This window comes from Trachypithecus francoisi, unplaced genomic scaffold (assembly GCF_009764315.1).
Source record: "Trachypithecus francoisi isolate TF-2019V2 unplaced genomic scaffold, Tfra_2.0 Contig01579, whole genome shotgun sequence".
NCBI classification, from domain to species: Eukaryota; Metazoa; Chordata; class Mammalia; order Primates; family Cercopithecidae; genus Trachypithecus; species Trachypithecus francoisi.
Genome location: NW_022681442.1, coordinates 16,189,097 through 16,216,298, shown reverse-complemented (window position 1 = coordinate 16,216,298; position 27,202 = coordinate 16,189,097). Strand labels below are relative to the sequence as shown.

At 37.3% G+C, this 27,202-nt stretch overlaps 1 protein-coding gene across 1 annotated transcript in view; it reads left to right on the top strand.

The window, feature by feature from the left end:
• The window catches only part of ATRNL1 (attractin like 1), an 852,984-nt gene that overhangs the window by 143,541 nt on the left and 682,241 nt on the right, over window positions 1–27,202 (top strand). The window contains exon 10 of the mRNA XM_033181738.1: window positions 5,905–6,059. Within this exon, the coding sequence (XP_033037629.1) occupies window positions 5,905–6,059 (155 nt within the window). The remainder of the gene's footprint in view (window positions 1–5,904; window positions 6,060–27,202) is intronic.

Here is a 27,202-nt window from a genome sequence, read left to right as displayed (position 1 = left end):
CTTTTTAAATTAATAACTGCCTTATTGGGAGATACTTTCAGATGATGTAAATATTTTATTTCTTATTAAACCTTTACATAATAGTTTTAGTACCCATTGATGATTCTCACTAGAAAGAGTTATTACTATGATGGTTACTAAGTGGTTATATTTCATTATTCCTTCTTAGTCTCCCCAGTCTGTATATTCATTTATATCAGTATGAATTCATGTATTTTTATTTTATTTAATGTTTTATAATCAATTGCTATTCTCTATTCTTTTTGCTTATATTGTCGCAGATTTGCCCAGTGAGCTCCTTTCAGTCAGGTGTCTGTATTCTTTAGATATGTCCCCATCATTCTCTGCGCACTCCTTTACCTTCTGCATAAAAATTTGATTCACATGTTGTACTCTCCCTGCCCCAGTGCTGGAATAAGTCATTTCCCCCAAGGAACCTAGGTTCCTTTTAGTGGAGAATGTTATTTAAAAACTAAGATTAGAGAACTAGACATGCTTATTGCTGTTTTGATGTACTTTTTCCCCAGACCATTTCAGCAGATATAGCCAGAAAATAAACACACACACACACACACACACACACACCCATATCCATTTATAGATCTGGGCATGTATCTGTAGCTCTACATATGTGTCTGTGCTTAAATGCTGTCTGTCTACATTGCATATTGATGCCATACATCATTACAGGGATCATTTTTGCCTTCCCCTCTTTCACATTTGTAAATCTCTTCTGCCAGTGAGAAACTTAGTTTCCATTTTACGCTTCATACATTACAAAATATTTTTGTATATGAAGTATGAGGAATAAGATTTACTTTTTCCATTTAATATACCATATCTGGTAAAGCAGTTGTAATTTTAATCCCCACCTTTTTTTTAAACAATAGACTTTATGTTTTAGAGCAGTTTTAGTTTAATGGGTAAATGAGCAGAAAGTACAGAATGTTTCCAAATACTCTCTTATCACCCCATCCCCACGTCCTCTGTTATAAGTGTCTTGCGTGAATATGGTACATTTTTTACAATCAATGAGTCAGTGTTGATAAATTACTCATTAACTAAAGTCCATAGTTTATGTTAGGGTTCACTTTTGTGCTGTATATTCTATGGATTTTCACTAATGTGTAGTGACATGTATCTACCATGATCATTTCATACAGAATATTTTAATTTTCCTAAAAATAACCTGTGGTCTTCTTGCTTATCTCTTCCTCCCTCCAAACTCTTGGCAACCACTGATATTTTTACTGTCTCCATAGTTTTTCCTTTTCTAGAATGTCATAAAGCTGGAATCATGTACTACGTAGGCTTTTAATTTTGGCTTCTTTCGCTTAGCAATAAGCATGTAAAGTTCCTTTATGTCTCTTCATGACATAATAGCCTATGCCTTTTATTGCTGAATTATGTTCCATTGTATGGGAACCATCTTTTGTTTATCCACTTACCTATTGAAGAACATCTTGATTGCCTCCAAATTTTGACAATTATTAATAAAGCTGCTATAAACATCTGTGTGCAGGTTTTCGTGTGGACATATTTTCAGCTCATTCAGGTAAATACCATGGAGCGCAATTCCTGGATGGTAAGACAAAGTTATGTTTAGTTTTGTGAGAAACTGGGAAAGTGGCTGGCTGTATCATTTTTCATTCCCAGCAGCAATGAATGAGAGTTCCTGTTGCTCTAGATCCTTGCCATCTTTTGTCAGCATTTAAGATTTTAGCTATTCTAATATGTGTGTAGTGGCATCCCATTGTTATTTTAATCTACATTTCCCTGTGACATGTAATGTGGGACATCTTTTAACATGCTTATTTGACATCTATGTGTCTTCTTTGGAAAGGTGTCTGTTCATATCTTTTACCTTTTTTAAAATTGAGCTTGTTTTCTTGTTGACTTTTAAGGGATCCTTGGATATTTTGGATACCAGTCCTTTATCAGCTTTATGTTAAACTATGTTCTCCCAAGCCGTGGCTTGTTGTTTCATTCTCATAACAATGTCTTTCATTGAGGAGAGGTTTTCAATTTTAATAGAGTCCAAATTTAATTTTTTTTTTTGCATCGTTTATGCTTTTGTTGCTGTATCTAAAATGTCATCACCAAACCCAAGGTCCCTAGATTTTCTCCTATGTTATCTTCTGGGAGTTTCATATGAAATAATTTTGCATTTTATATTTACGTCTGTGGTCTATTTTGAGTTAGTTTTTGTAAAAGATGTAAGGTCTGTATCTAGATGATTATTTCTATTATTACTACTGTGGTTCCCTGTTGTTCCAGCAATATTTGTCCAATAGACAATCCTTTCATTGTTGAATTGTTTTTTCTATTTTGTCAAAGATCAGTTGACTATATTTGTATGTGTCTATTTCTGAGCTCTCTATTCTGTTTCCTTGATTTATTTGTCTATTATTTTGCCAGTCCCAGGGACTGACTTGATTACTGTAGCTTTATAGTAAGTCCCAAAGCCAGGTAGTGTCAATCTTTGACTTTTTTCTTTTTCTTCAATATTGTGCTGGCTATTTTAGGTCTTTTGCATTTACATATAAATTTTAGAATCAGTCTGATAATAAATTTAGTAAATTTATTACTAAAAATCTTACTAGTTTTGATTTGTATTACACTGAATCTGTATATCAAGCTGGGAAGAACTGGCATATTGCCAGTATGAGTTTTCCTATCTGTGTTCATGTACTATCTCTTTATTTATTTAGATTTTTGGTTTCTTTTATTGTTTGTAGCTTTCCTCATATCAGTCTTGTACATATTTTGTTAGATTTATACCTCAGTATTTCTCTTCTTTTGGTCCTAATGTAAATGGTATTGTGTTTTTCTACTTGTTCACTGCTGGTGTATAAAAAAATCAATTGTATGTTACCCTTGTGTCCTGCAACCTTGCTATACTAGCTTATTAGTTCTAGAGGGCTATTTGTTGTTGTTGTTGTTGATTCTTTGGGATTTACTTCATAGACAGTCATATCATTTGTGAAAAAAGACAGTTTTATTTCTTCCTTCCCAATCTGTATAAATTTTATTGCCTTCTCTTGTCTTATTGCAGTAGCAAGGACTTCTCTTGTCTTATTGCAGTAGCAATGAAAATGTTGAATAGAAATGGTGAGATGAAACACCCTTACTTTATTCCTTTTCTTGGAAGGAAAACATTGTTTCTCACCATTAAATATGATGTTCTTATAGATGTTTATCAAGCTGAGGTATTTTCCCTCTATTTCTAGTTTGCTGAGTTTTTATCATGACTGAATGTTGGATTTTGTTAATGCTTTTTCTCCATCTATTGATGTGATCATATGATTTTCTTTGTTAGCTTATCGACATGATGGATTGAATCAATTGACTTTGAATGTTGAACAAGCCTACCATACTTGGAATAAGTTCTACCTGCTTCATTATTGTATTTAAATTATCTTAGCTTAAATATTGCTCTACTAGAGAATATTTTGTTCCTTGATCCATATTATGAATTTACTGTCCACTAGATTCTAGTTTTTCTTGTTTGTTTTGTAAAGAAAAATTAGAGACCAGAGATTATTTTATTTTATTTTATTTTTGTGATGGAGTCTCACTCTGTCACCTGGGCTAGAGTGCAGTGGTGCTATCTCAGTTCACTGGAACCTCTGCCTCCCAGGTTCAAGCTATTCTCCTGCCTCAGCCTCCCGACTAGCTGGGACTACAGGTGCGCGCTACCACGCCCAGCTAATTTTTTGTATTTTTAGTACAGACGGGGTTTCACCATGTTGGCCACCCTGCTCTAGAACTCCTGACCTTGTGATTCGCCTGTCTCGGCCTCCCAAAGTGCTGGGATTGCAGGCGTGAGCACCATGCCTGGCTGGGGCTGTATTTTTTCTTAGCCTACCGATCCTCCTGGGGAAAAGTTCTGTGCTACTGCTTTGGAGTTGTAGGTTGTTGGGCTTAGTGGCCTGTTCCTCTTAGAGTGACACCGCTACTTTATGTACAGAGCACTAGATGGAGATAGTAGTCTCTGGAGTCTTCTCAGCTTGGGTCTTTTGGCATGCAACACTCTGCCTTATGAGTGAGGTGGGATGAAGACTTTTGGGTCCAATGTTGTTAGTCTGCAGGAATTGGTGTACAGCTATCACCCTATGAGTGGCAACTGGGCAGAGGAAGAGCACCCAGACCTCTCATGATCTTTCTCAGAACAGAGCTTCTGTAACCCAGAGCTGGAAGGAATGAGAAGTGCTGGTATCCTGGAAGGAATGAGAAGTGCTGGTATCCTGCCACTCCTAGTGAGATATTGCTGGCCTGGAGTGGGAGTTGAGGGATAAAGGGGCCTTATGTTCTTGGCTTTACTTGCCTGTGGTAGAATTTCTATCATGCTGAACTGATTGTGTGTGTGTGAGGCAGGGTTGAGGGGGTTGGGGTAAGTAATGTAGCTATTGCCATAGACTATTGCTCTTCTTTTTGAGTAAATGTTTCTTTATTTGGTGGTGTTCTTTGTAAAATTTTCTGAGAAGGTTAATGGTTGCTTTTTATAATTTTTACCAATTATAATTTTTTTCCTAGTGGGAGTGTTTGTGGAACTCCTCATGTTACCATTCTGTAAGTGAGCTTCATATTCTTTTTCCTTCTTTTTTTTTTGAGACAGAGTCTCACTCTGTTGCCCAGGCTGGAGTGCAGTGGTGCGATCTTGGGTCACTGCAACCTCTGCCTCCTGGGTTCAAGCGATTCTCCTGCCTCAGCCTCCCAAGTAGCTGGGACTATAGGTGTGTGCCACCATGCTCGGGTAATTTTTTGTGTTTTTAGTAGAGACAGGATTTCACCGTGTTAGCCAGGATGGTCTGGATCTCTTGACCTCGTGATCCACCTGCCTTGGCCTCTCAAAGTGCTGGGGTTACAGGCGTGAGACAACACCATACCTGTCTGAGCTTCATATTCTTTAGGAATTAATTGGTATTATAATCATGGTTTTAGAGCTACTACGTATACTATACTAGCTATACTTTACATATTAGCTATGTTTATGTATATAATAATTCTAACTTCTAATTGTTTGTATCAGGGTGTTAGAGTAGTTATTTAGTATTTATTTATATTGCCATGCACCTTTACTACATATCCATTCATTCAGATGAGTTATAATTGTGAGCATATATTTATAATACTATCTCTCAGAATTATACTTTAATTAAAAGAACATTTATATTATTTTAATGTTTCACAAGATGCATTGTAATTGTAATTTTTGATTACACAAAAAATATATATCTCAAATATATATATCTTGAGCAAATGTACCTATTCATAAATGAGTACAATCTATAGACTCCACTTAGGTAAGGTACAAAAACAGCAAATGAATTTATGCTGTTAGAATAGTGGTAATATTCTTACAGTTTTTTAGGTGAGTGCTGATTACTTAGTTGTGTTCATGTTGTGAAAAATCATTGAGTTTTTGACTTCTGATATGCGCAGTTTTATGCATGTTATACTTAAATAAAAACTTAACATTTTATTATGGGGTCCATATGAGTTATAAAGTTTTAACCAAATACAGTTTAGACTAAATTTACTACATTTAACATTTTACTTATTTGGTATTTTAAAATTATGTTTTGAGCCTCTAGTTTTAAGATGGCTTGTTTCCTATCTTTGTAACTGAAAAAATAATTTATAATATAAATTATTATGAGTATTAAAAATTCTTTTTGATATTGTGTCTCCTCAAAGCATTTGAAGATGCTATGAACCTCAAAATATTTTTTTTTGAAATATTGAAGTTTCGAGGTCATTTATAAATTGTTAACAAATATGTTTTTCCCACCACAATTCCAGGGAAAACTCTATATGCAAAGTACACCCTTTATATAACATATATAAAATCAGGGAGGTCATTTTATCCTTTGTAATACATTTTTAAATTTTATTCTGTAGGACTATTTTGAAAGAAAGTGGGTTTGCCAGATACCTTCATTCAGCTGTTCTTATCAATGGAGCTATGCTTATTTTTGGAGGAAATACCCATAATGACACTTCCTTGAGTAACGGTGCAAAATGTTTTTCTGCCGATTTCCTGGCATATGACATAGGTATGTATCTGTTAGGATTGTACAAAGTAGGAAATATCAGAAATTTTCCATATAGATATTCTCAAATACATTAATTGATAGCGTGTGTATTTGTCATTTTAGAGATAAGTGATAGAATATGAATGGAATTCTTTCTAATTTCAGCATCGTAGTATTATAGTAATAGAGCCGTGAGAACAGAAGTAGTGGTAGATACAGAGGAGTACAAAAAGCTGGATTTGGATGTCCTTTTTGACGACTTTTTATGTTGTTTCCCTTTGTGAACACTATTATCAGTTTATTGTGTTTGCTACATATTAATTTTGATAATGGGTAGATATGGAATACTGTCAAATTATGTAAATTTTTATGCATAGTAGGAATGTAAGCATTTTAGATTTTAAGGGATAAGCAAAAATATATTTTATATTAAACATTTCAGATATACTTACTAAGTATAGGAATCTGATAGAACTGGAGAAAGGAATAGAGATAGTAGAGCTAAAGAAATAAGATTTTGAGACGAAATGGAAACCCAGATGTATCTAGGAAACAACTACATAAGCATGTTTTCCCAAAGAACCAACAACAGAATGCATTTATACGACTCAGCAGTTTTATTTATGCAATGTAGTCCTATCAATTTCTGAATATTTAAGTGAATGTATTTATTGAAATACTAAATTTAGGTATCCAGTAGACCCTTGTAGTGAAAACATTGTTTTTCTATGTATCAAACTATATATAAAACCTAGCTGATATTTAAAATATACTTATCAGTACTTAAGAGCACCTTTTATCGAGGGTATAAATAAAGTATTATACCAATTTGAAGCAACTAGGAAACATTTTTGTAAGTAAAAATAAAAGAATAACACATTTAATAGATGTAAGAAGTATACTTTTTCTCTTAAACCTCATAAAGGCACATAATCTGCTTTGGTAAATTATTTCAAGTAGAATCATGTAAAGAAAGCTATGACTATTAATAAGCACTTTAATCTTTTTACTATTACGGTTGTTTCAAAGGAAATTCCTAGTAATAAAGTTAAGCATGGTTTTTTTTTTTTTTTTGAGACGGAGTCTCGCGCTGTCACCCAGGCTGGAGTGCTGTGGCCGGATCTCAGCTCACTGCAAGCTCCGCCTCCCGGGTTCACGCCATTCTCCTGCCTCAGCCTCCCGCGTAGCTGGGACTACAGGCTCCGCCACCTCGCCCGGCTAGTTTTTTTTTTTTGTAGTTTTTAGTAGAGACGGGGATTCACCGTGTTAGCCAGGATGGTCTCGATCTCCTGACCTCGCGATCCGCCCGTCTCGGCCTCCCAAAGTGCTGGGATTACAGGCTTGAGCCACCGCGCCCGGCCAAGCATGGTTTTTAAATCTAAGTAATGAATGTCATTCTGTGATTAATCATTCCATACTAATAATTTAATCTTTTTCTTTTTGAAATAATAATTTGAAGTGATAACTCCTGATGAATATGGGGTTGTCTTAGCTTTTAGGAGGCTCATTAATCATTGTTTGAAATTAGTCAAATGGGTTGAATGAAGTACTGAATCTAGGCTGGCAGTGACTTTATCTCATTGCTAGGTTGGGCCTGTCAATATGTATTTGTTTTGGCTATGGTGATAAGACACTGGGCTTATTTTTATGGAAGTTGATGAAAGTTTTGTTTGTTTTTCTTCTGGGGAAAAAGGTCCCACAAAAAGTATGGATGGTTGTTGTTACTGTTAAAAATCCATGAAGTGGAATTTTGAACTTTTGCAAAAGGTTCTTCAAGGAGCTTCCACACAATGTCTGTACTTTGATAAAGAATTTAAGGTTGAGCTATTTTCTGGCTGACATAATGAGAATGTATTTTTATTTTTTTCATATTGTTGAAGATTATGATATATCAAGTTTTATGTGTCAAAAAACTTAGGTGAAAAAATTTGGAGAATTTTGTTTCAGAAATAGAAAGATGGCAGATTATGATGATTCTAATTATTACTAGTTATTTAATTTCCTTCTATGTGCTAGGTACTATGTTAAGTAATTTATATACAAAATCTTTAACCTACCTTGTAGCATGGTATTATTATCCTAATTTTCAGAAGATTAAACAGACGACAGTAACAGGAACTTGCCAAAGCCATGCAGGTAGTAGGTGGTAGATCTAACTTTTTTAACTCCTGAAACTTGTGGTAGTCTTTCTATTTGACTACATCATGCTGATTAGTTGGGCCCATTGTATGTTCTTAATTATGACAACAAATTACCTTATTCTTAGTAATGCTTGTTTCTTAATGCTGTGGAAATATAGAAGCAAATATGAGTTCCATTTTTTCAAGCAAGTTGTTCAGAATGGAGGAAGGAATAGCATATTTTAAACAATTTGATATTTTAACAAAGGTTTTTGTTTTTTTCCCCCTGTGCTAACACTGACAACAAAAACATAAAGACAGTTCCACAATTCAACATAGATTATAACCGTTTGGCTTTATCTCATTTGATTATTTGTAGGTAGTTCTCAAAAAGGTTCTCTAAGATAATCTGTATTTATCCTCCTGGGTTTGTAGTATGAAATGTTGGACTATTTTCCTGGGAAAAGGTATTTTTCATATTATTCTTTATACTTCAACAAATGTCTTTCAAAATAATTGTTTTGCTTTTGGAGTATGTTTTTGTGGAAATAGATATAAGCGTTGTATAATAAACCAATTAGGAAACAGAAAAAATGTCATGTTGCTAGTTTTTCTTTTCACTGTGGTACACTAGGACTTTTTTGGTGCATTTATGGAAGGCACTTAAAAACTTAGCTGATTGCTTTGTGTTATATGATGTTTAAAGAAATAGGAATATTTGTACTGTTTCTAATTTTTTATTGTTGCAAGATGTATTATGTCAACCTTACTGCCATAGTAAATTTTATGCAGTCAATATCGCTAATCTTTGGGTATATAACCTTGCCTTCACAGTTCCCATTCTATTATTGCATAATGGATGTAGAAGGCATATGCTGGTGATTTCCAAACATGGCCATACCTTGGCATCCTCTTTGGAGGTTGGCTGGAAAAAAAAAACTAACTTATATAATCAGATTCTTTGAGATTAGATACTGGGCCTCTATGTTTTTAAAAAGTGACTAAAGTGCAGCTGATAATACAGCTAGGGTGGTTAGGTTGAATATAACACATAGCATGACACATTTCTTAATTTGACTGTAACATATGACGTGACACACTTCCTAATGTTCTAGTTTGTAAATCTAGTTTGAGGTCGGATTTAATTTTTTTTGTTATTGTTAGCGCTGTTATTATTACTTTCAGAAAGCCACCATGACACCTTCTTCAAGGTTAACAAGAACTTTCTGGTTAAGATAACCTTCTATTTAGAATTCACACAGAATTCTGAAACAAGATGAAAAACAACTTATTGACCATATTTTTCTTCATCAAAAAGATAATAGAGGATAATATAAACATGAAAATGTAATTTCCTGAGTTAGATTATTTAAGAATGGGTAGGGAATAGGATTTGTATAAGAACTATATTTTGCAGAAAGCAGAATAGCCAAAATTTCAAATGAGATTGAAAGAATAATCGAGTTTTCAGAATAAATTCCCTGAACATAGTGGTTTACTTATGACATTAATTTCTTAATAGGTGATTATTTAAAAACTAAATCAGTAAAAACTGAAAAGTAATTTTGTATTTGAGAAAGTAATATTTTAATTGGTAGTATATAATAATGTATATTCTTAACCATTTTATTATACAGTGAAATTGCAGTTCTGTGTACTCTTAAAAGATCACTTAACTGGCCGGGCATGGAGGCTCACTCCTGTAATCCCACCACTTTGGGAGGTTGAGGCAGGCTGATCACCTGAGATCGGGAGTTTGAGAATGACCTGACCAACATAGAGAAACCCTATCTCTAGAAAAATACAAAAATTAACTGGTTGTGGTGGTGCATGCCTTTAATCCCAGCTACTCAGGAGGCTGAGGCAGGAGAATCGCTTTTACCCTGGAGGCAGAGGTTGTGGTGAGCCAAGATCGCACCATTGCACTTCAGCCTGGGCAACAAGACCGAAACTCCATCTAAAAAAAAAAAAAAAAATTCACTTAGCTTATTAATGAAGCCTAGGATACTTGATTTTGCCCAACTCTTTGGAGTGATATATATGTATACATATATAATAGATATAGTTTGGTAAGGCATATAATTTCATAGCAAAATCATATTCAAATTAAGTTATCTAGTTATTTAATTTTTTGGAATACTCAGGCAAGATTATGAAAATTCCAATCTACTTGCTCTTCATGTTTATAGTTATTTTTATTTTCTGGAAGTTATTTTATTAGTTCCTCTCTCTGTTTATCAGTATTTCTCTATGCACTTTATTAAATTCTTAGGGCTTTTTCTTGATGAAAGTGGTACCACTTAGCTGGCCACCTGAAAGAAAGTTTCTTTGTAGATCAGGAAAATCCTTAGAATCATTCGCACATTTTTTTCAATGAATTTAGCCAACTGTTGACTGTTTTAAGCTTCATTGTATCCTTTGCTTAAGGTGTTCTCTTTTTTTGGGGGAGGATTCTGTACAAGAAATAGTAGTTTATTCTTTTTTAAAAAGAGGCCACTCAGTAAAAGAAAAAATAACCTTTTATTTTGAGGAAAGGATGGACTAACATTTATCTAATGTTTTCAATAGTGCTTGGCATGTCACACGTGATTTATAATATAATTATTATTACATCTGTGTAGTGTACATTAGTATATTTAATTTATAGAAGACGACACTGATTTACCATGGTTAAACCCAAAGTCACACAGGCTATAAGATGTTGTATTCAGAATTTAAAGTTAAGTCTACATTCAGAGTCCAGATACCAACACTATACACTATGATTTTTTTTTTCCTGGTTTAACAGGAAAAAAATGGAATTTTAGTTGGAAAGAATTTGTTAGTGTAATAAGACATTCAAAAATAGTTTTTATCAATAGATTTAATCATATTTCTGAGATGTATTTGAATTTCACTCTACCTGTCCCCCTACCATAAGTTGATTGGAAAATAGTGACCTCAAGATAGAAAATCTAGGAGAAACAAAAGATAATGGATAATGAATCTCTCTCGTTCTTAACAAGTCTACATCCATTTTGAGAGACTGTATTGAATACAAAAATTACTGAATAAAGATAAATGAAAAAATGCTCTGAAAAAGCAGACTCTTTAATAAATAGTGCTGGGAAAAGTTGACATTCATTTACAGGAATATGAAACCACACCCTCCCCTCTAAACTAAAAATGGATCAAAACAATAAAACAACAGAAAACAGGAAAAATACTTCAAGACATGGGTCTGGAGAAGATTTTATGAAAAAGGCCACAACAGCACAGGCAACAAAAGCAAAAGTAAACAAATGCTATCATATAAAAATAAAAAGCTTCTGCAAAGCAAAGGACAATCAACAGAGTGAAAAGACAACCTACAGAAGGGAAGAAAATATTTGCAAACAAATCTGACAGGGGATTAACATCCAGAATATATAAGGAATTAAGAAAATCTCAACAGTAAAGAAAACCACACCAAACAATTACACCATTTTGTAAATATTTTTTGTGTAAACACAAAATAGTTTTGTGTAAATACAAAAGCACACCATTTTGTAAATATTTAACAAAAATAGGCAAATGATCTCAACAGACATTTCTCAGAAGAAGACATACAAATAACCAATAATATATGACAGCATGCTCAACATCAGTGATCATCAGAGAAATACAAATCAAAACACAATGAAGTATCATCTCTCACCATTTAGGATATTTATTATCAAAAAGACAAAAAAAAAGCAAATGCTGGTGAGGATGGAGAACAAAGGGGAAATGTTTTTGGTGGAAATGTAAGCTAGTACAGCCACTATGGAGAACAGTATGGAGGTTCTTCAAAAAACTACAAATAGAACTATTACATACCACTACTGGACATGTATCCAAAGGAAAGAAAATCAATATATTAAAGAGACACCTGCACCACCAGGTTTATTGCAGTGCTATTCACAACATCCAAGATATGGATAGGGTAAATTGTGCTTATTTTAGAATATTAAAATATTCTAAAGTTGGTTCCAAGATATGGAGTATTCCAAGATATGGAACCAACTAGGTTTCTAACAAGAGATGAATGAATTTGAAAAATGTCGTATATATACATGCCGAAATACTATTCAGCCATAAAAAGAATGAAGTCTTGTCATTTGTGGCAACATGATGGAACTCGAAGACATTATGCTAAGCGAAATAAGCCAGGAACAGAAAGTTAAACACTGTATGTTTTCACTCATATGTGGAAGCTAAAAAAAGTTGATCTAGAGGAAAAAGGTAGAACAGAGGATACTAGAGTCTGAGGAGGGTAGGGAGAAGTGGTAGGTTACACAGAGAGATTTGTTAAAGAATACAAAATTACAGCTAGAGAGGAGGAATACATTGTCGTGTTCTATAACACTGTAAGATGACTATAGTTAACTACTATGTATAGTTTCAAATATCTAGAATGAGGATATTGAATATTTCTAACAAAAAGAAATTATAAATGTTCGAGATGATTGATAGGTCAATTACCCTGATCTGATCACTATACATTATATGTATTGAAGCATCACTATCTACTCCATTAATATGTACAATTATTATTTCTTAGTTAAAAAATGTAAAAAAGGAAAAAAGTTTTAAAAAAATCTTACCTCTTGGGGGAAGAAGGAGGAAGGACAAAGAAGTCATGAATGTAGAATGAAAAATTTAAAATAAAATATTAACATGTAGGATCTAACCATATTTCAAAAGTTGAATAAACTATGATCAAATAGGGTTCTTTCTAGGAATTCAACTGTGATTCATTATCTGGGAATCTATAATTATAATTTATCGGTTCAAAACTATTAAGGCAACAGGACATATAATTGTATATCAAAACATTGTAAAATCATTTCAATTAAGATTAGGTGTCAAACAGTATTGCCTACTTTGCCTGGCAGAAAGTAAAAAACTAAATAAATATTTATTTAATGTCTTAGGGGACAAATCCTAAGAGAAGGTATGGGTATGAATGAGTTTTTTTTAACTGAGAATGAGATAACCTAGGGTAAATTGTGCTTATTTCAGAATATTAAAAGAAGTTTTGAAGTAGGGAGCCAAAAAACAGAACCCCAGTAAAGTACCATCATTTCAGAGGCAGGTGGGAGAAGATATTTGGCAACATCCAGAAATGTAATTTTCTATTATAGAAGTTTTGAAATGACTAATATAGGTTTTTCTTTGTATTCATCTTGTTATGAGCCTTTTATATACAACCTATGTGTACTTTCTGTCTTATTTCAAATTTGCAATTAAGACTGACTTATGAATTGGCATTTTAAGTGAAACAGTAAAAGATTTTTTTTTTGAGATGGAGTGTAATGGCACCACCTCGACTCACTGCAACCTCTGCCTCCCAGGTTCAAGTGACTCTCCTGCCTCAGCCTCCTGAGTAGCTGAGATTACAGGCGCCCGCCACCATCCCCGGCTAATTTTTGTTTTTTTCAGTAGAGACAGGATTTCACCATGTTGGCCAGGCTGGTCTTCAACTCCTGACCTCAGGTGATCTGCCTTCCTTGGCCTGCCAAAGTGCTGGGATTGCATGCATTAGCCACCGCGCCTGGCCAAAAGATTTTTTAAAGTGTCTTTACAGTAATACAGATTTTATATATATACACACACACACACACACATAGACACACATGTATGTATATGTATATATATTATGAAAAAACATGAGCATTTATGGAAAAATTAGCCAGTGGTTTACATTTTCCACTTGCATTTTTTTTTGTATAATTGTTAAAATAAATCAGTCTCCCTTCAGCTTGAGTTTTTAATATAAGTATCTATCCCTCATGTGTAAATAGTTTTGATGGTATAGTACTGTTTGCTCAAATTTGGATTTGAGAGTACAGTAACTCTAAGTTTTTGATCTTATGTGTATTGAGTATATGGTTCATAATTATAGTACCTTAAATAATGAGTAAGTTAACAGGTGTGTTATTTTATTTTTTATTTTTTTAAGCCTGTATTCCAGAGAGTGTATATTGCCTTGGTCTTCATTCTTTTCATTGTGGCTGTTTTGTTGGTATAGAATGTTATTTCTGTAATTTTCATGATGTCAGTAACTATGGAATTTGCTTTAATTTGTTTGGCCTTGAACTGTTTATGAAGTGATAATAATCTAAGTACTCCAGAAATATATTTTCTTCTTGGCAAGAAATATAAATTGTAGTCAGACAGATTAAAAATATAAGAGAGTTTTTAGTGTAAGAATTGGTTTAGACTACATGTAAACACATTATATTTATTTAGTATTGAGCTTTAAGGCATTTTATTTATGCCCACATATCAAGCTGGCATATTTGTGTTTTCTTCCTCTTGTTATCTGGACAGCAGAGAATTCCCCGTATGGCCATAGGGAGGGGTGTTGATGTAATAGTGGTGGATGACATAGGGATTTGAGCTACATACTTATACAGATTGCTTGTGCCCTGTGTTCCTGCTCATACTTGATCATGGGTACCACTTGCATTTCATATTCTTAGGGTTATTGGTAACAATATAGCTCATGATTGCAAACTCTCAACACGTAGTCACTTGATTACCCATGGTTAAGCATTCTATTTTTATCTGGACCCAATGGCAAGGCAGTAATAGAGGTATATAACTTTCCACCGCAGATGGTATGGCCTTTGACGTGTGTGAAGACTGCATTGTGATTCTTTCACTGGGGCTTGCCATAAATTCCATATACTGCTTTTTCCAACAGTGACACTACCAAGAACTATAGTATGTACTGGGTCATATGTCCCTAGCTGCGGAGTTGCATGCAGGGTAGACTTCACTGACAGCAGAGCTATTTCCTACCCTGGCTGGAAAGAGCTGGCAGCCTTTAATGTCTTCCAGTATATGGGCTGAAGCAGTATTCCTAGGAGCAGAATGTGCTGCCTTTAGAACACAAAGAGGCCTACCAGATGCTTTCTTCTTTGTAATGGGATTTGCAGGATGCATGATTGGTCTTTTAATTCGGATGAGCTGTCTGAGAATGTTCTTGTCCACTGGACCACTAAATATTTTACCAACATGAAAGTCTCTGAATCTTTGCAGATTTTATTTTCCACCCTTTGAAGCATATGTCTTAAGAAGGTCTCTGTTGCATTATTCTTGCCCATCTGGCCCAATTAGCATAATGGTGTTAATGTAGTAGAACAATGTAATGTTCTGCGAGATATGCAACAGGATCAAATGTATTCTGACTATGTATGAAAAAAGAGGACAGAATTAATATCATACTAAGGCGAAAGTGTGAAGGTATACTAGTTCCCCTTCATGAGAATGCAAACGATTTTTGATCCTCTTTTTTGGTAGTTAACAAAGAACACATTTGCCAACTCCATGGCCATGTTAATTTACTCTAATAAAACATATATATCTTGCATAACACCTGCAATTTTAGTTCTACTTGGTGGTAGGTGACTGCTATCCTTTAAGCTTTGCTTAGTTTGCAGGGGCCAAACTGATGATTTAGATGGAGATTTGATGGAGTCCATTATCCTGGCATTATTTCGATTCTTTTGGGTGATACTAATTGCTTCTATCCACTCTCTCTGGAATGTGATAGTATTTTAAAATTTATTTTGTTACCCAGGGGATAAAAGCTCCCAGAGGCCTCCACTGTGATAACCAAGGACCAAATATGGTAGGTGTTGTGCCATTTACTAAGTCTGTTTATTCCAATTCTATATCCAGCGACTGAAGACAAGATCACTGGGTGAGTCTGTGACCCAGTGGACCCATTTTGAGCTGGACCTTGTCCAGGATTCCTTTTGTTTCCTCATCCCCATATATCCTTACTATAAAAAGAGGCAATAATGATACTTTGTATCTGCAGGTGTCAGTGTCAACTCAGACTCTGTGTTTAATAGTACTTGAAATGTTTGTGATGCCTTTCTTTCTAGACTACAATTTAACCAATAAAATTATTATGGATGCTTTTGAGGAATAGCTGGGGAAATTAATAACACATACACTTGCTGTGGTATTTCAGAGTCCTTCTTCCTGCACCCCAGAATTTAAAATTTATCATCTCTGGATTTCCAAAATGGCTCATGTCCAGAAATTGAGCAATGCATTGTGACTTTTTAATTGCAGCATCTACAATTAGCCTCCTGATCATCCATCCTTGTTTTCTTTTGATAATGTAAGTTGGGAATACCCTTGTTGACTATCTGTTTTGCCTCGAGGGATACTATGTTCTGTTAAATATCTCTCTAATTCTTTATAAGTTAATTCCCTTGATTGACACTTTTGACCTTGCTGTTCATTACAATAATTGCCCTCTACTTGGACTGGCTTCTGTTACTTCAGTGTTACCAGCTGGCCTCTGTTGTCCTGTTGTTTCCCATCATTGGGCTCAGTTCTGTTACAGTTTCTCTTACCGTCACTTTGGTCTATGGAGGAGACCCACGAAATTCTTAGTGATGCTAGTTAGTGTCTCTCCCACCATCATATTCTTCATGGCTTTGGTAATTGTCATGTCATCTGGCCCTTTCCATAGATAAAATGGCCTGGTGTGTTTTCTGGCATTACATAGTATATTGGTTTCAGCATGTGCACATTTTTAGACTTTTAATCACTGCCTTTACTGTTTGCTATGGCAGTTCTGGCATTTTGACCTTACTTAGCATGGGGTATATTTTTCATGTTTTACATATTTCTAGGAGTCATCCAGACAGCAAGTTAACATCACCTCTTGTGGCATCCTTGTCAGAAGGGTAAATCCTGCATCTTGGGAGAAGGCTTTCAAATCAATAAACTCTCCCTAATCCAATGATAAGGTTCTGGCCTGCTTGATCAAGCTCCCCTCTGAACCTCATACCACCTGTACTCTCCCATCTCCTTCCAACAGGTACTGTCTAGCTGTCTAGGTTTTTTTTTGTTTTTGTTTTTGAGACAAGAGTCTTGCTCTGTCACCCAGGCTGGAGTGCAGTGGCATGACCTTGGCTCACTGCAACCACCGTCTCCTGGGTTCAAGCAATTCTCCTGCCTCAGCCTCCTGAGTAGCTGGGACTACAGGCACTTGCCACCACACCCAGCTAATTTTTTTGTACTTTTAGTAGAGACGGGGGTTTCACTATGTTGGCCAGGCTGATCTTGACCTCTTGACCTTGTGATCCGCCCACCTCGGCCTCCCAAAGTGCTGGGATTATAGGCGTGAGCCACCGCGACCGGCGAAGGTCTTACAGATTCTTTGGTGGTATACTCCCTTTCTTTCCTTAGCAGTCCCAGCATGTACCTGGATGAGTTATGTTGATACCCAACCCAAGTTATAGGCCCTCTGGCCAGTACTGAAGATGTGAGCAGATCCTGACCTGGGCCACAGGTCTTGCTGGAGAGTAACCTCTACATGGTGTTTAAGCAAAGGCAGAGTGCTATCTATGTTTTAGGAGGGTAGGGTGGATCATTTCTGCAGTGTCAGATGATTCAGGAAAATTTGAGAATTCAAAATTTGGGGAGATTTTAAGGAGCATCAACTTCTGATATTCCCATTTTGTGTGTCAGAGTCCTTTTTCTTCTGGGGCTTCACCTTCTTTAATTGGCAGATCTTCTATAATTGGCAGTCTTTTTATATGGTACTGAGGAGACCCTCTGGCTTTATCAGCCTTTCATTATCTTTTTTTAGAGCACACTGGGGCCAAGCAGTAGACATGCAATTCTAATATCTTAATAGTTACCCTTCCTCATGTTTTTCAAGCATCTAGTACTTCACTCCTGCTACACTATTCCCTTCTATTGGCACACCGTCCTAATTTACCACTAGTTTAAGTTTTTGCAGTTGCTTGATGGCCACTTTGTGCCAAGAGCTATCTGTGCTCCACCTACCACCAATGATGAGTTTTTCATTGCTAGCCTGGCAATGTATGATCCAGCTCTCAAACTCCAACTTATTTCTTACTTTCTTATACCATTCCTGAAACAAGTCAGAGTTTGAGTCCTCTGGAAAGCAGATTCTGAGGTAGAGTTTAGTATTCATGATGTTAATTGGGAGTACCCTTACAATCAATGCCTTTGCAAGAGGTAGGGGGATGAAGCAGAACTGGACAAAGGGAGAAGCTGAGTTGTGATGTGGACAGATAACCTTAGTCAACCCTGTAAGGATTGACTGAAGGCAAAATAATTGATCATATTTCTCCCATGTTGGGCTGGAATGGCCAGGTCTTTTTACCACCACATTTATCAGTCATTGGATATGGGTCATTCTAGGAAGGGTGTGCCCTTGAGCGAAGTGGGCCTGTGTTCCTCAGACAGTTTGTGAGGTAGCTTGCAACTGACTATTCACTGACAGCCCTGCTAGCAACCCAGACAACAAACTTGTTTTTTTGAATGATGATCTAGGCAGCATATATCCACGTCTACCAGAAATATCCAAACTTCAGATGATTAACACCAAATAAAAATTTATTTTTCACCTATTATACGTGTTCATCATTGGTTGGCAGGGCAGTTTTTTTTTTTTAAAATTATTATACCTTAAGTTCTAGGTACATGTGCACAATGTGCAAGTTTGATGCATAGGTATACATGTGCCATGTCGGTTTGCTGCACCCATCAACTTATCATTTACATTAGGTATTTCTCCAAACACCCATCAACTCATCATATACATTAGGTATTTCTCCTAATGCTATCCCTTCCCCAGCCCTCCACCCGACAATGGGCCCTGGTGTGTGATATTCCCCGCCCTGTGTCCAAGTGATATCATTGTTCAATTCCCACCTATGAGTGTGAACATGCAGTGTTTGGTTTTCTGTCCTTGTGATAGTGTCCTGAGAATGATGGTTTCCAGCTTCATCCATGGCCCTGCAAAGGACATGAACTCATCCTTTTTATGGCTGCATAGTATTCCATGGTAGATATGTGCCACATTTTCTTTTTTTTTTTTTCATTATACTTTAAGTTCTAGGGTACATGTGCATGACGTTTATATCATGTATAACTCCCCAATGCAATCCCTCCCTCCTCCCCCCTCCCCATGATAGGCCCCAGTGTGTGATGTTCCCCTTCCCGAGTCCAAGTGATCTCATTGTTCAGTTCCCACCTATGAGTGAGAACATGCGGTGTTTGGTTTTCTCTTCTTGTGATAGTTTGCTAAGAATGATGGTTTCCAGCTGCATCCATGTCCCTACAAAGGACGCAAACTCATCCTTTTTGATGGCTGCATAGTATTCCATGGTGTATATGTGCCACATTTTCTTAATCCAGTCTGTCACAGATGGACATTTGGGTTGATTCCAAGTCTTTGCTATTGTGAATAGTGCCGCAATAAACATACGTGTGCATGTGTCTTTGTAGTAGAGTAATTTATAATCCTTTGGGTATATACCCAGTAGTGGGATGGCTGGGTCATATGGTACATCTAGTTCTAGATCCTTGAGGAATCGCCATACTGTTTTCCATAATGGTTGAACTAGTTTACAATTCCACCAACAGTGTAAAAGTGTTCCTATTTCTCCACATCCTCTCCAACACCTGTTGTTTCCTGACTTCTTAATGATTGCCATTCTAACTGGTGTGAGATGGTATCTCATTGTGGTTTTGATTTGCATTTCTCTGATGGCCAGTGATGATGAGCATTTTTTCATGTGTCTGTTGGCGGTATGGATGTCTTCTTTTGAGAAATGTCTGTTCATATCCTTTCCCCACTTTTTGATGGGGTTGTTTGTTTTTTTCTTGTATATTTGTTTGAGTTCTTTGTAGATTCTGGATATTAGCCCTTTGTCAGATGAGTAGGTTGCAAAAATTTTCTCCCATTCTGTAGGTTGCCTGTTCACTCTGATGGTAGTTTCTTTAGCTGTGCAAAAGCTCTTTAGTTTAATTAGATCCCATGTGTCAATTTTTGCTTTTGCTGCCATTGCTTTTGGTGTTTTAGACATGAAGTCCTTGCCCATGCCTATGTCCTGAATGGTACTACCTAGATTTTCTTCTAGGGTTTTTATGGTATTAGGTCTAACATTTAAGTCTCTAATCCATCTTGAATTATTTTCGTATAAGGGGTAAGGAAAGGATCCAGTTTCAGCTTTCTACTTATGGCTAGCCAATTTTCCCAGCACCATTTATTAAATAGGGAATCCTTTCCCCATTTCTTGTTTGTCTCAGGTTTGTCAAAGATCAGATGGCTGTAGATGTGTGGTATTATTTCTAAGGACTCTGTTCTGTTCCATTGGTCTATATCTCTGTTGTGGTACCAGTACCATGCTGTTTTGGTTACTGTAGCCTTGTAGTATAGTTTGAAGTCAGGTAGCGTGACGCCTCCAGCTTTGTCCTTTTGACTTAGGATTGTCTTGGCAATGCGGGCTCTTTTTGGTTCCATATGAACTTTAAGGCCGTTTTTTCCAATTCTGTGAAGAAAGTCATTGGTAGCTTGATGGGGATGGCATTGAATCTATAAATAACCTTGGGCAGTATGGCCATTTTCACGATATTGATTCTTCCTATCCATGAGCATGGTATGTTCTTCCATTTGTTTGTGTCCTCTTTGATTTCACTGAGCAGTGGTTTGTAGTTCTCCTTGAAGAGGTCCTTTCCATCCCTTGTAAGCTGGATTCCTAGGTATTTTATTCTCTTTGAAGCAATTGTGAATGGAAGTTCATTCCTGATTTGGCTCTCTGCTTGTCTGTTACTGGTGTATAAGAATGCTTGTGATTTTTGCACATTAATTTTGTATCCTGAGACTTTGCTGAAGTTGCTTATCAGCTTAAGGAGATTTTGGGCTGAGACAATGGGGTTTTCTAAATATACAATCATGTCATCTGCCAACAGGGACAATTTGACTTCTTCTTTTCCTAACTGGATACCCTTGATTTCTTTCTCTTGCCTGATTGCCCTAGCCAGAACTTCCAACACTATGTTGAATAGGAGTGGTGAGAGAGGGCATCCCTGTCTTGTGCCAGTTTTCAAAGGGAATTTTTCCAGTTTTTGCCCATTCAGTATGATATTAGCTGTGGGTTTGTCATAAATAGCTCTTATTATTTTGAGGTACGTTCCATCAATACCGAATTTATTGAGCGTTTTTAGCATAAAGGGCTGTTGAATTTTGTCAAAAGCCTTTTCTGCATCTATTGAGATAATCATGTGGTTCTTGTCCTTGGTTCTGTTTATATGCTGGATTACGTTTATTGATTTGCGAATGTTGAACCAGCCTTGCATCCCAGGGATGAAGCCCACTTGATCATGGTGGATAAGCTTTTTGATGTGCTGCTGAATCCGGTTTGCCAGTATTTTATTGAGGATTTTTGCATCGATGTTCATCAGGGATATTGGTCTAAAATTCTCTTTTTTTGTTGTGTCTCTGCCAGGCTTTGGTATCAGGATGATGTTGGCCTCATAAAAAGAGTTAGGGAGGATTCCCTCTTTTTCTATTGATTGAAATAGTTTCAGAAGGAATGGTACCAGCTCCTCCTTGTACCTCTGGTAGAATTCAGCTGTGAATCCATCTGGTCCTGGACTTTTTTTGGTGGGTAGGCTATTAATTGTTGCCTCAATTTCAGAGCCTGCTATTGGTCTATTCAGGGATTCAACTTCTTCCTGGTTTAGTCTTGGGAGAGTGTAAGTGTCCAGGAAATTATCCATTTCTTCTAGATTTTCTAGTTGATTTGCGTAGAGGCATTTATAGTATTCTCTGATGGTTGTTTGTATTTCTGTGGGGTCGGTGGTGATATCCCCTTTATCATTTTTTATTGCGTCTATTTGATTCCTCTCTCTTTTCTTCTTTATTAGTCTAGCTAGCGGTCTGTCAATTTTGTTGATCTTTTCAAAAAACCAACTCCCGGATTCATTGATTTTTTGGAGGGTTTTTTTGTGTCTCTATCTCCTTCAGTTCTGCTCTGATCTTAGTTATTTCTTGCCTTCTGCTAGCTTTTGAATGTGTTTGCTCTTGCCTCTCTAGTTCTTTTAATTGTGATGTTAGAGTGTCAATTTTAGATCTCTCCTGCTTTCTCTTGTGGGCATTTAGTGCTATAAATTTCCCTCTACACACTGCTTTAATGTGTCCCAGAGATTCTGGTATGTTGTATCTTTGTTCTCATTGGTTTCAAAGAACATCTTTATTTCTGCTTTCATTTCGTTATGTGCCCAGTAGTCATTCAGGAGCAGGTTGTTCAGTTTCCATGTAGTTGAGCGGTTTTGATTGAGTTTCTTAGTCCTGAGTTCTAGTTTGATTGCACTGTGGTCTGAGAGACAGTTTGTTATAATTTCTATTCTTGTACATTTGCTGAGGAGTGCGTTACTTCCAATTATGTGGTCAATTTTGGAATAAGTGCGATGTGGTGCTGAGAAGAATGTATATTCTGTTGATTTGGGGTGGAGAGTTCTATAGATGTCTATTAGGTCCGCTTGGTGCAGAGATGAGTTCAATTCCTGGATATCCTTGTTAACTTTCTGTCTCGTTGATCTGTCTAATGTTGACAGTGGAGTGTTGAAATCTCCCATTATTATTGTATGGGAGTCTAAGTCTCTTTGTAGGTCTCTAAGGACTTGCTTTATGAATCTGGGTGCTCCTGTATTGGCTGCATAGATATTTAGGAGAGTTAGCTCTTCCTGTTGAATTGATCCCTTTACCATGATGTAATGGCCTTCTTTGTCTCTTTTGATCTTTGATGGTTTAAAGTCTGTTTTATCAGAGACTAGGATTGCAACCCCTGCTTTTTTTTGTTCTCCATTTGCTTGGTAGATCTTCCTCCATCCCTTTATTTTGAGCCTATGTATGTCTCTGCATGTGAGATGGGTCTCCTGAATACAGCAGACTGATGGGTCTTGACTCTTTATCCAGTGTGCCAGTCTGTGTCTTTTAATTGGAGCATTTAGTCCATTTACATTTAAGGTTAATATTGTTATGTGTGAACTTGATCCTGTCATTATGATATTAACTGGTTATTTTGCTCGTTAGTTGCAGTTTCTTCCTATCCTCGATGGTCTTTACATTTTGGCATGTTTTTGCAATGGCTGGTACCGGTTGTTCCTTTCCATGTTTAGGGCTTCCTTCAGGGTCTCTTGTAAGGCAGGCCTGGTGGTGACAAAATCTCTAAGCATTTGCTTATCTGTAAAGGATTTTCTTTCTCCTTCACTGATGAAGCTTAGTTTGGCTGGATATGAAATTCTGGGTTGAAAATTCTTTTCTTTAAGAACGTTGAATATTGGCCCCCACTCTCTTCTGGCTTATAGAGTTTCTGCCGAGAGATCTGCTGTTATTCTGATGGGCTTCCCTTTGTGGGTAACTTGACCTTTCTCTCTGGCTGCCCTTAAGATTTTTTCCTTCATTTCAACTTTGGTGAATCTGGCAATTATGTGTCTTGGAGTTGCTCTTCTGGAGGAGTATCTTTGTGGCGTTCTCTGTATTTCCTGAATTTGAATGTTGGCCTGCCCTACTAGGTTGGGGAAGTTCTCCTGGATGATATCCTGAAGAGTGTTTTCCAAGTTGGTTCCATTTCCCCCTCACTTTCAGGCACCCCAATCAGACGTAGATTTGGTCTTTTTACATAATCCCATACTTCTTGCAGGCTTTGTTCATTTCTTTTTCTTCTTTTTTCTTTTGGTTTTCTCTTCTCGCTTCATTTCATTCATTTGATCCTCAATTGCTGATACTCTTTCTTCCAGTTGATCGAGTCGGTTACCGAAGCTTGTGCATTTGTCACGTATTCTCGTGTCATGGTTTTCATCTCTGTCATTTCGTTTATGATCTTCTCTGCATTAATTAGTCTAGCTGTCAATTCTTCCACTTTTTTTTCAAGATTTTTAGTTTCTTTGCGCTGGGTACGTAATTCCTCCTTTAGCTCTGAGAAGTTTGATGGACTGAAGCCTTCTTCTCTCATCTCGTCAAAGTCATTCTCTGACCAGCTTTGATCCGTTGCTGGCGATGGGCTGCGCTCCTTTGCAGGGGGAGATGCGCTCTTATTTTTTGAATTTCCAGCTTTTCTGCCCTGCTTCTTCCCCATCTTTGTGGTTTTATCTGTCTCTGGTCTTTGATGATGGTGACGTACTGATGGGGTTTTGATATAGGTGTCCTTCCTGTTTGATAGTTTTCCGTCTGACAGTCAGAAGGACTTTCTGTTGGTCTGTTGGAGATTGCTTGAGGTCCACTCCAGACCCTGTTTGCCTGGGTATCAGCAGCAGAGGTTGCCGAAGATAGAATATTGCTGAACAGCGAGTGTACCTGTCTGATTCTTTCTTTGGAAGTTTCCTCTCAGGGATGACTCCACCCTGTGAGGTGTGGGGTGTCAGACTGCCCATAGTGGGGGATGTCTCCCATCTAGGCTACTCAGGGGTCAGGGACCCACCTGAGCAGGCAGTCTGTCCGTTCTCAGATCTCAACCTTCGCGTTAGGAGATCCACGGCTCTCCCCAAAGCTGTCAGACAGAGTCGTTCGCGTCTGCACCGGCCCCGGCTCTTTCCCCTGTTGGACTGCAGCTGTGCACTGTCCGCAGAGGTAGAGTCTACAGAGACAGGCAGGCTTCCTTGAGCTGCTATGAGCTCCACCCAGTTCGAGCTTCCCAGCGGCTTTGTTTACCTACTTAAGCCTCAGCAATGGCGGGCGCCCCTCCCCCAGCCTCGCTGCTGCCTTGCGGATAGATCGCCGCAGATGGCTGTGTTAGCAGTGAGGGAGGCTCCGTGGGCGTGGGACCCTCCCGGCCAGGTGTGGGATATATTCTCCTGGTGTGCCTGTTTCCTTAAAGCGCAGTATTGGGGTGGGAGTTACCCGATTTTCCAGGTGTTGTGTGTCTCAGTTCCCCTGGCTAGGAAAAGGGATTCCCTTCCCCCTTGCGCTTCCAGGTGAGGCGATGCCTCGCCCTGCTTCAGCTCACGCTGGTCAGGCTGCAGCAGCTGACCAGCACCGATTGTCCGGCACTCCCTAGAGAGATGACCCCAGTACCTCAGTTGAAAATGCAGAAATCACCGGTCTTCTGTGTCGCTGGCGCTGGGAGTTGGAGACTGGAGCTGTTCCTATTCGGCCATCTTGCTCCGCCCCCCCTCAGCTCTGAGGTTGGTTGTCTCATGCCAAGGAAATCCAGGACTCAGACACACCAGAAATGAGGTTAAGAGTGGAGGTTTAATGGGCGAAAGAAAGCGTGCCACATTTTCTTAATCCAGTCTATCATTGATGGACATTTGGGTTGGTTCTAAGTCTTTGCTATTGTGAATAGTGCTGCAATAAACATACGTGTGCATGTGTCTTTATAGTAGCATGATTTATAATCCTTTGGTTATATACCCAGTAATGAGATGACTGGGTCAAATGGTATTTCTAGTTCTAGATCCTTGAGGAATCACCACACTGTCTTCCACAATGGTTGAACTAATTTATACTCCCACCAATAGTGTAAAAGCATTCCTATTTCTCCACATCCTCTCCAGCATCTGTTGTTTCCTGACTTTTTAACGATTGCCATTCTAACTAGCGTGAGATGTTATCTCATTGTGGTTTTGATTTGCATTTCTCTGATGACCATTGTTGATGAGCATTTTTTCTTGTGTCTGTTGGCTGCATAAATGTCTTCTTTTGAGAAGTGTCTGTTCATATCCTTTGCCCACTTTTTGATGGGGTTGCTGTTTTCTTGTAAATTTGTTTGAGTTCTTTGTAAATTCTGTATATTAGTCCTTTGTCAGATGGGTAGATTGCAAAAATTTTCTCCCATTCTGTAGGTTGCCTGTTCACTCTGATGTTAGTTTCTTTTGCCATGCAGAAGCTCTTTAGTTTAATTAGATCCCATTTGTCTATTTTGGCTTTTGTTGCCATTGCTTTGGTGTTTTAGTCATGAAGTCCTTGCCCATGCCTATGTCCTGAATGGTATTGCCTAGGTTTTCTTCTAGGGTTTTTATGGATTTAGGTCTAACGTTTAAGTGTTTAATCCATCTTGAATCAATTTTTGTATAAGGTGTAAGGAAGGGATCCAGTTTCAGCTTTCTACATATGGCTAACTAGTTTTGCCTGCACCATTTATTAAATAGGGAATCCTTTCCTCATTTCTTGTTTTTGTCAGGTTTGTCAAAGATCAGATGGTTGTAGACGTGTTGTGTTATTTCTGAGGCCTCTTTTCTTTTCCATTGGTCTATATCTCTGTTTTGGTACCAGTACCATGCTGTTTTGGTTACTGTAGCCTTGTAGTATAGCTTGAAGTCAGGTAGCGTGATGCTTCCAGCTTTGTTCTTTTGGCTTAGGATTGTCTTGGCAGTGCGGGCTCTTTTTTGGTTCCATATGAACTTTAAAGTAGCTTTTTCCAATTCTGTGAAAAACGTCATTGGTAGCTTAATGGGGATGGCATTGAATCTATAAATTACCTTGGACAGTATGGCCATTTTCATGATATTGATTCTTCCCGTCCATGTACATGGAATATTCTTCCATTTGTTTGTGTCTTCTTTTATTTCATTGAGCAGTGGTTTATAGTTCTCCTTGAAGAGGTCCTTCACATCCCTTGTAAGTTGGATTCCTACGTATTTTATTCTCTTTGTAGCAATTGTAAATGGGAGTTCACTCCTGATTTGACTCTCTGTTTGTCTGTTAATGGTGTATAGGAATGTTTGTGATTTTTGCACATTGATTTGTATCCTGAGACTTTGCTGAAGTTGCTTATCAGCTCAAGGAGATTTTGGGCTGAGATGATGGGGTTTTCTAAATATACAATCATGTTATCTGCAAATAGGGACAATTTGATTTCCTCATTTCCTAATTGAATGCCCTTTATTTCTTTCTCTTTCTTGAGTCCCCTGGCCAGAACTTCCAACACTATGTTCAAGAGGAGTGGTGAGAGAGGGCAGCCCTGTCTTGTGCCGGTTTTCAAAGGGAATGCTTCCAGGTTTTGCCCATTCAGTATGATACTGGCTGTGGGTTTGTCATAAATAGCTCTTATTATTTTGAGATAGTTTCCATCAATACATAATTTATTGAGAGTTTTTATCATGAAGGGCTGTTGAATTTTGTCAAAGGCCTTTTTTGCATTTATTGAGATAATCGTGTGGTTTTTGTCACTGGTTCTGTTTATGCGATGAATTACATTTATTGATTTGTGTATGTTGAACCAGCCTTGCATACCAGGGATAAAGCTGACTTGA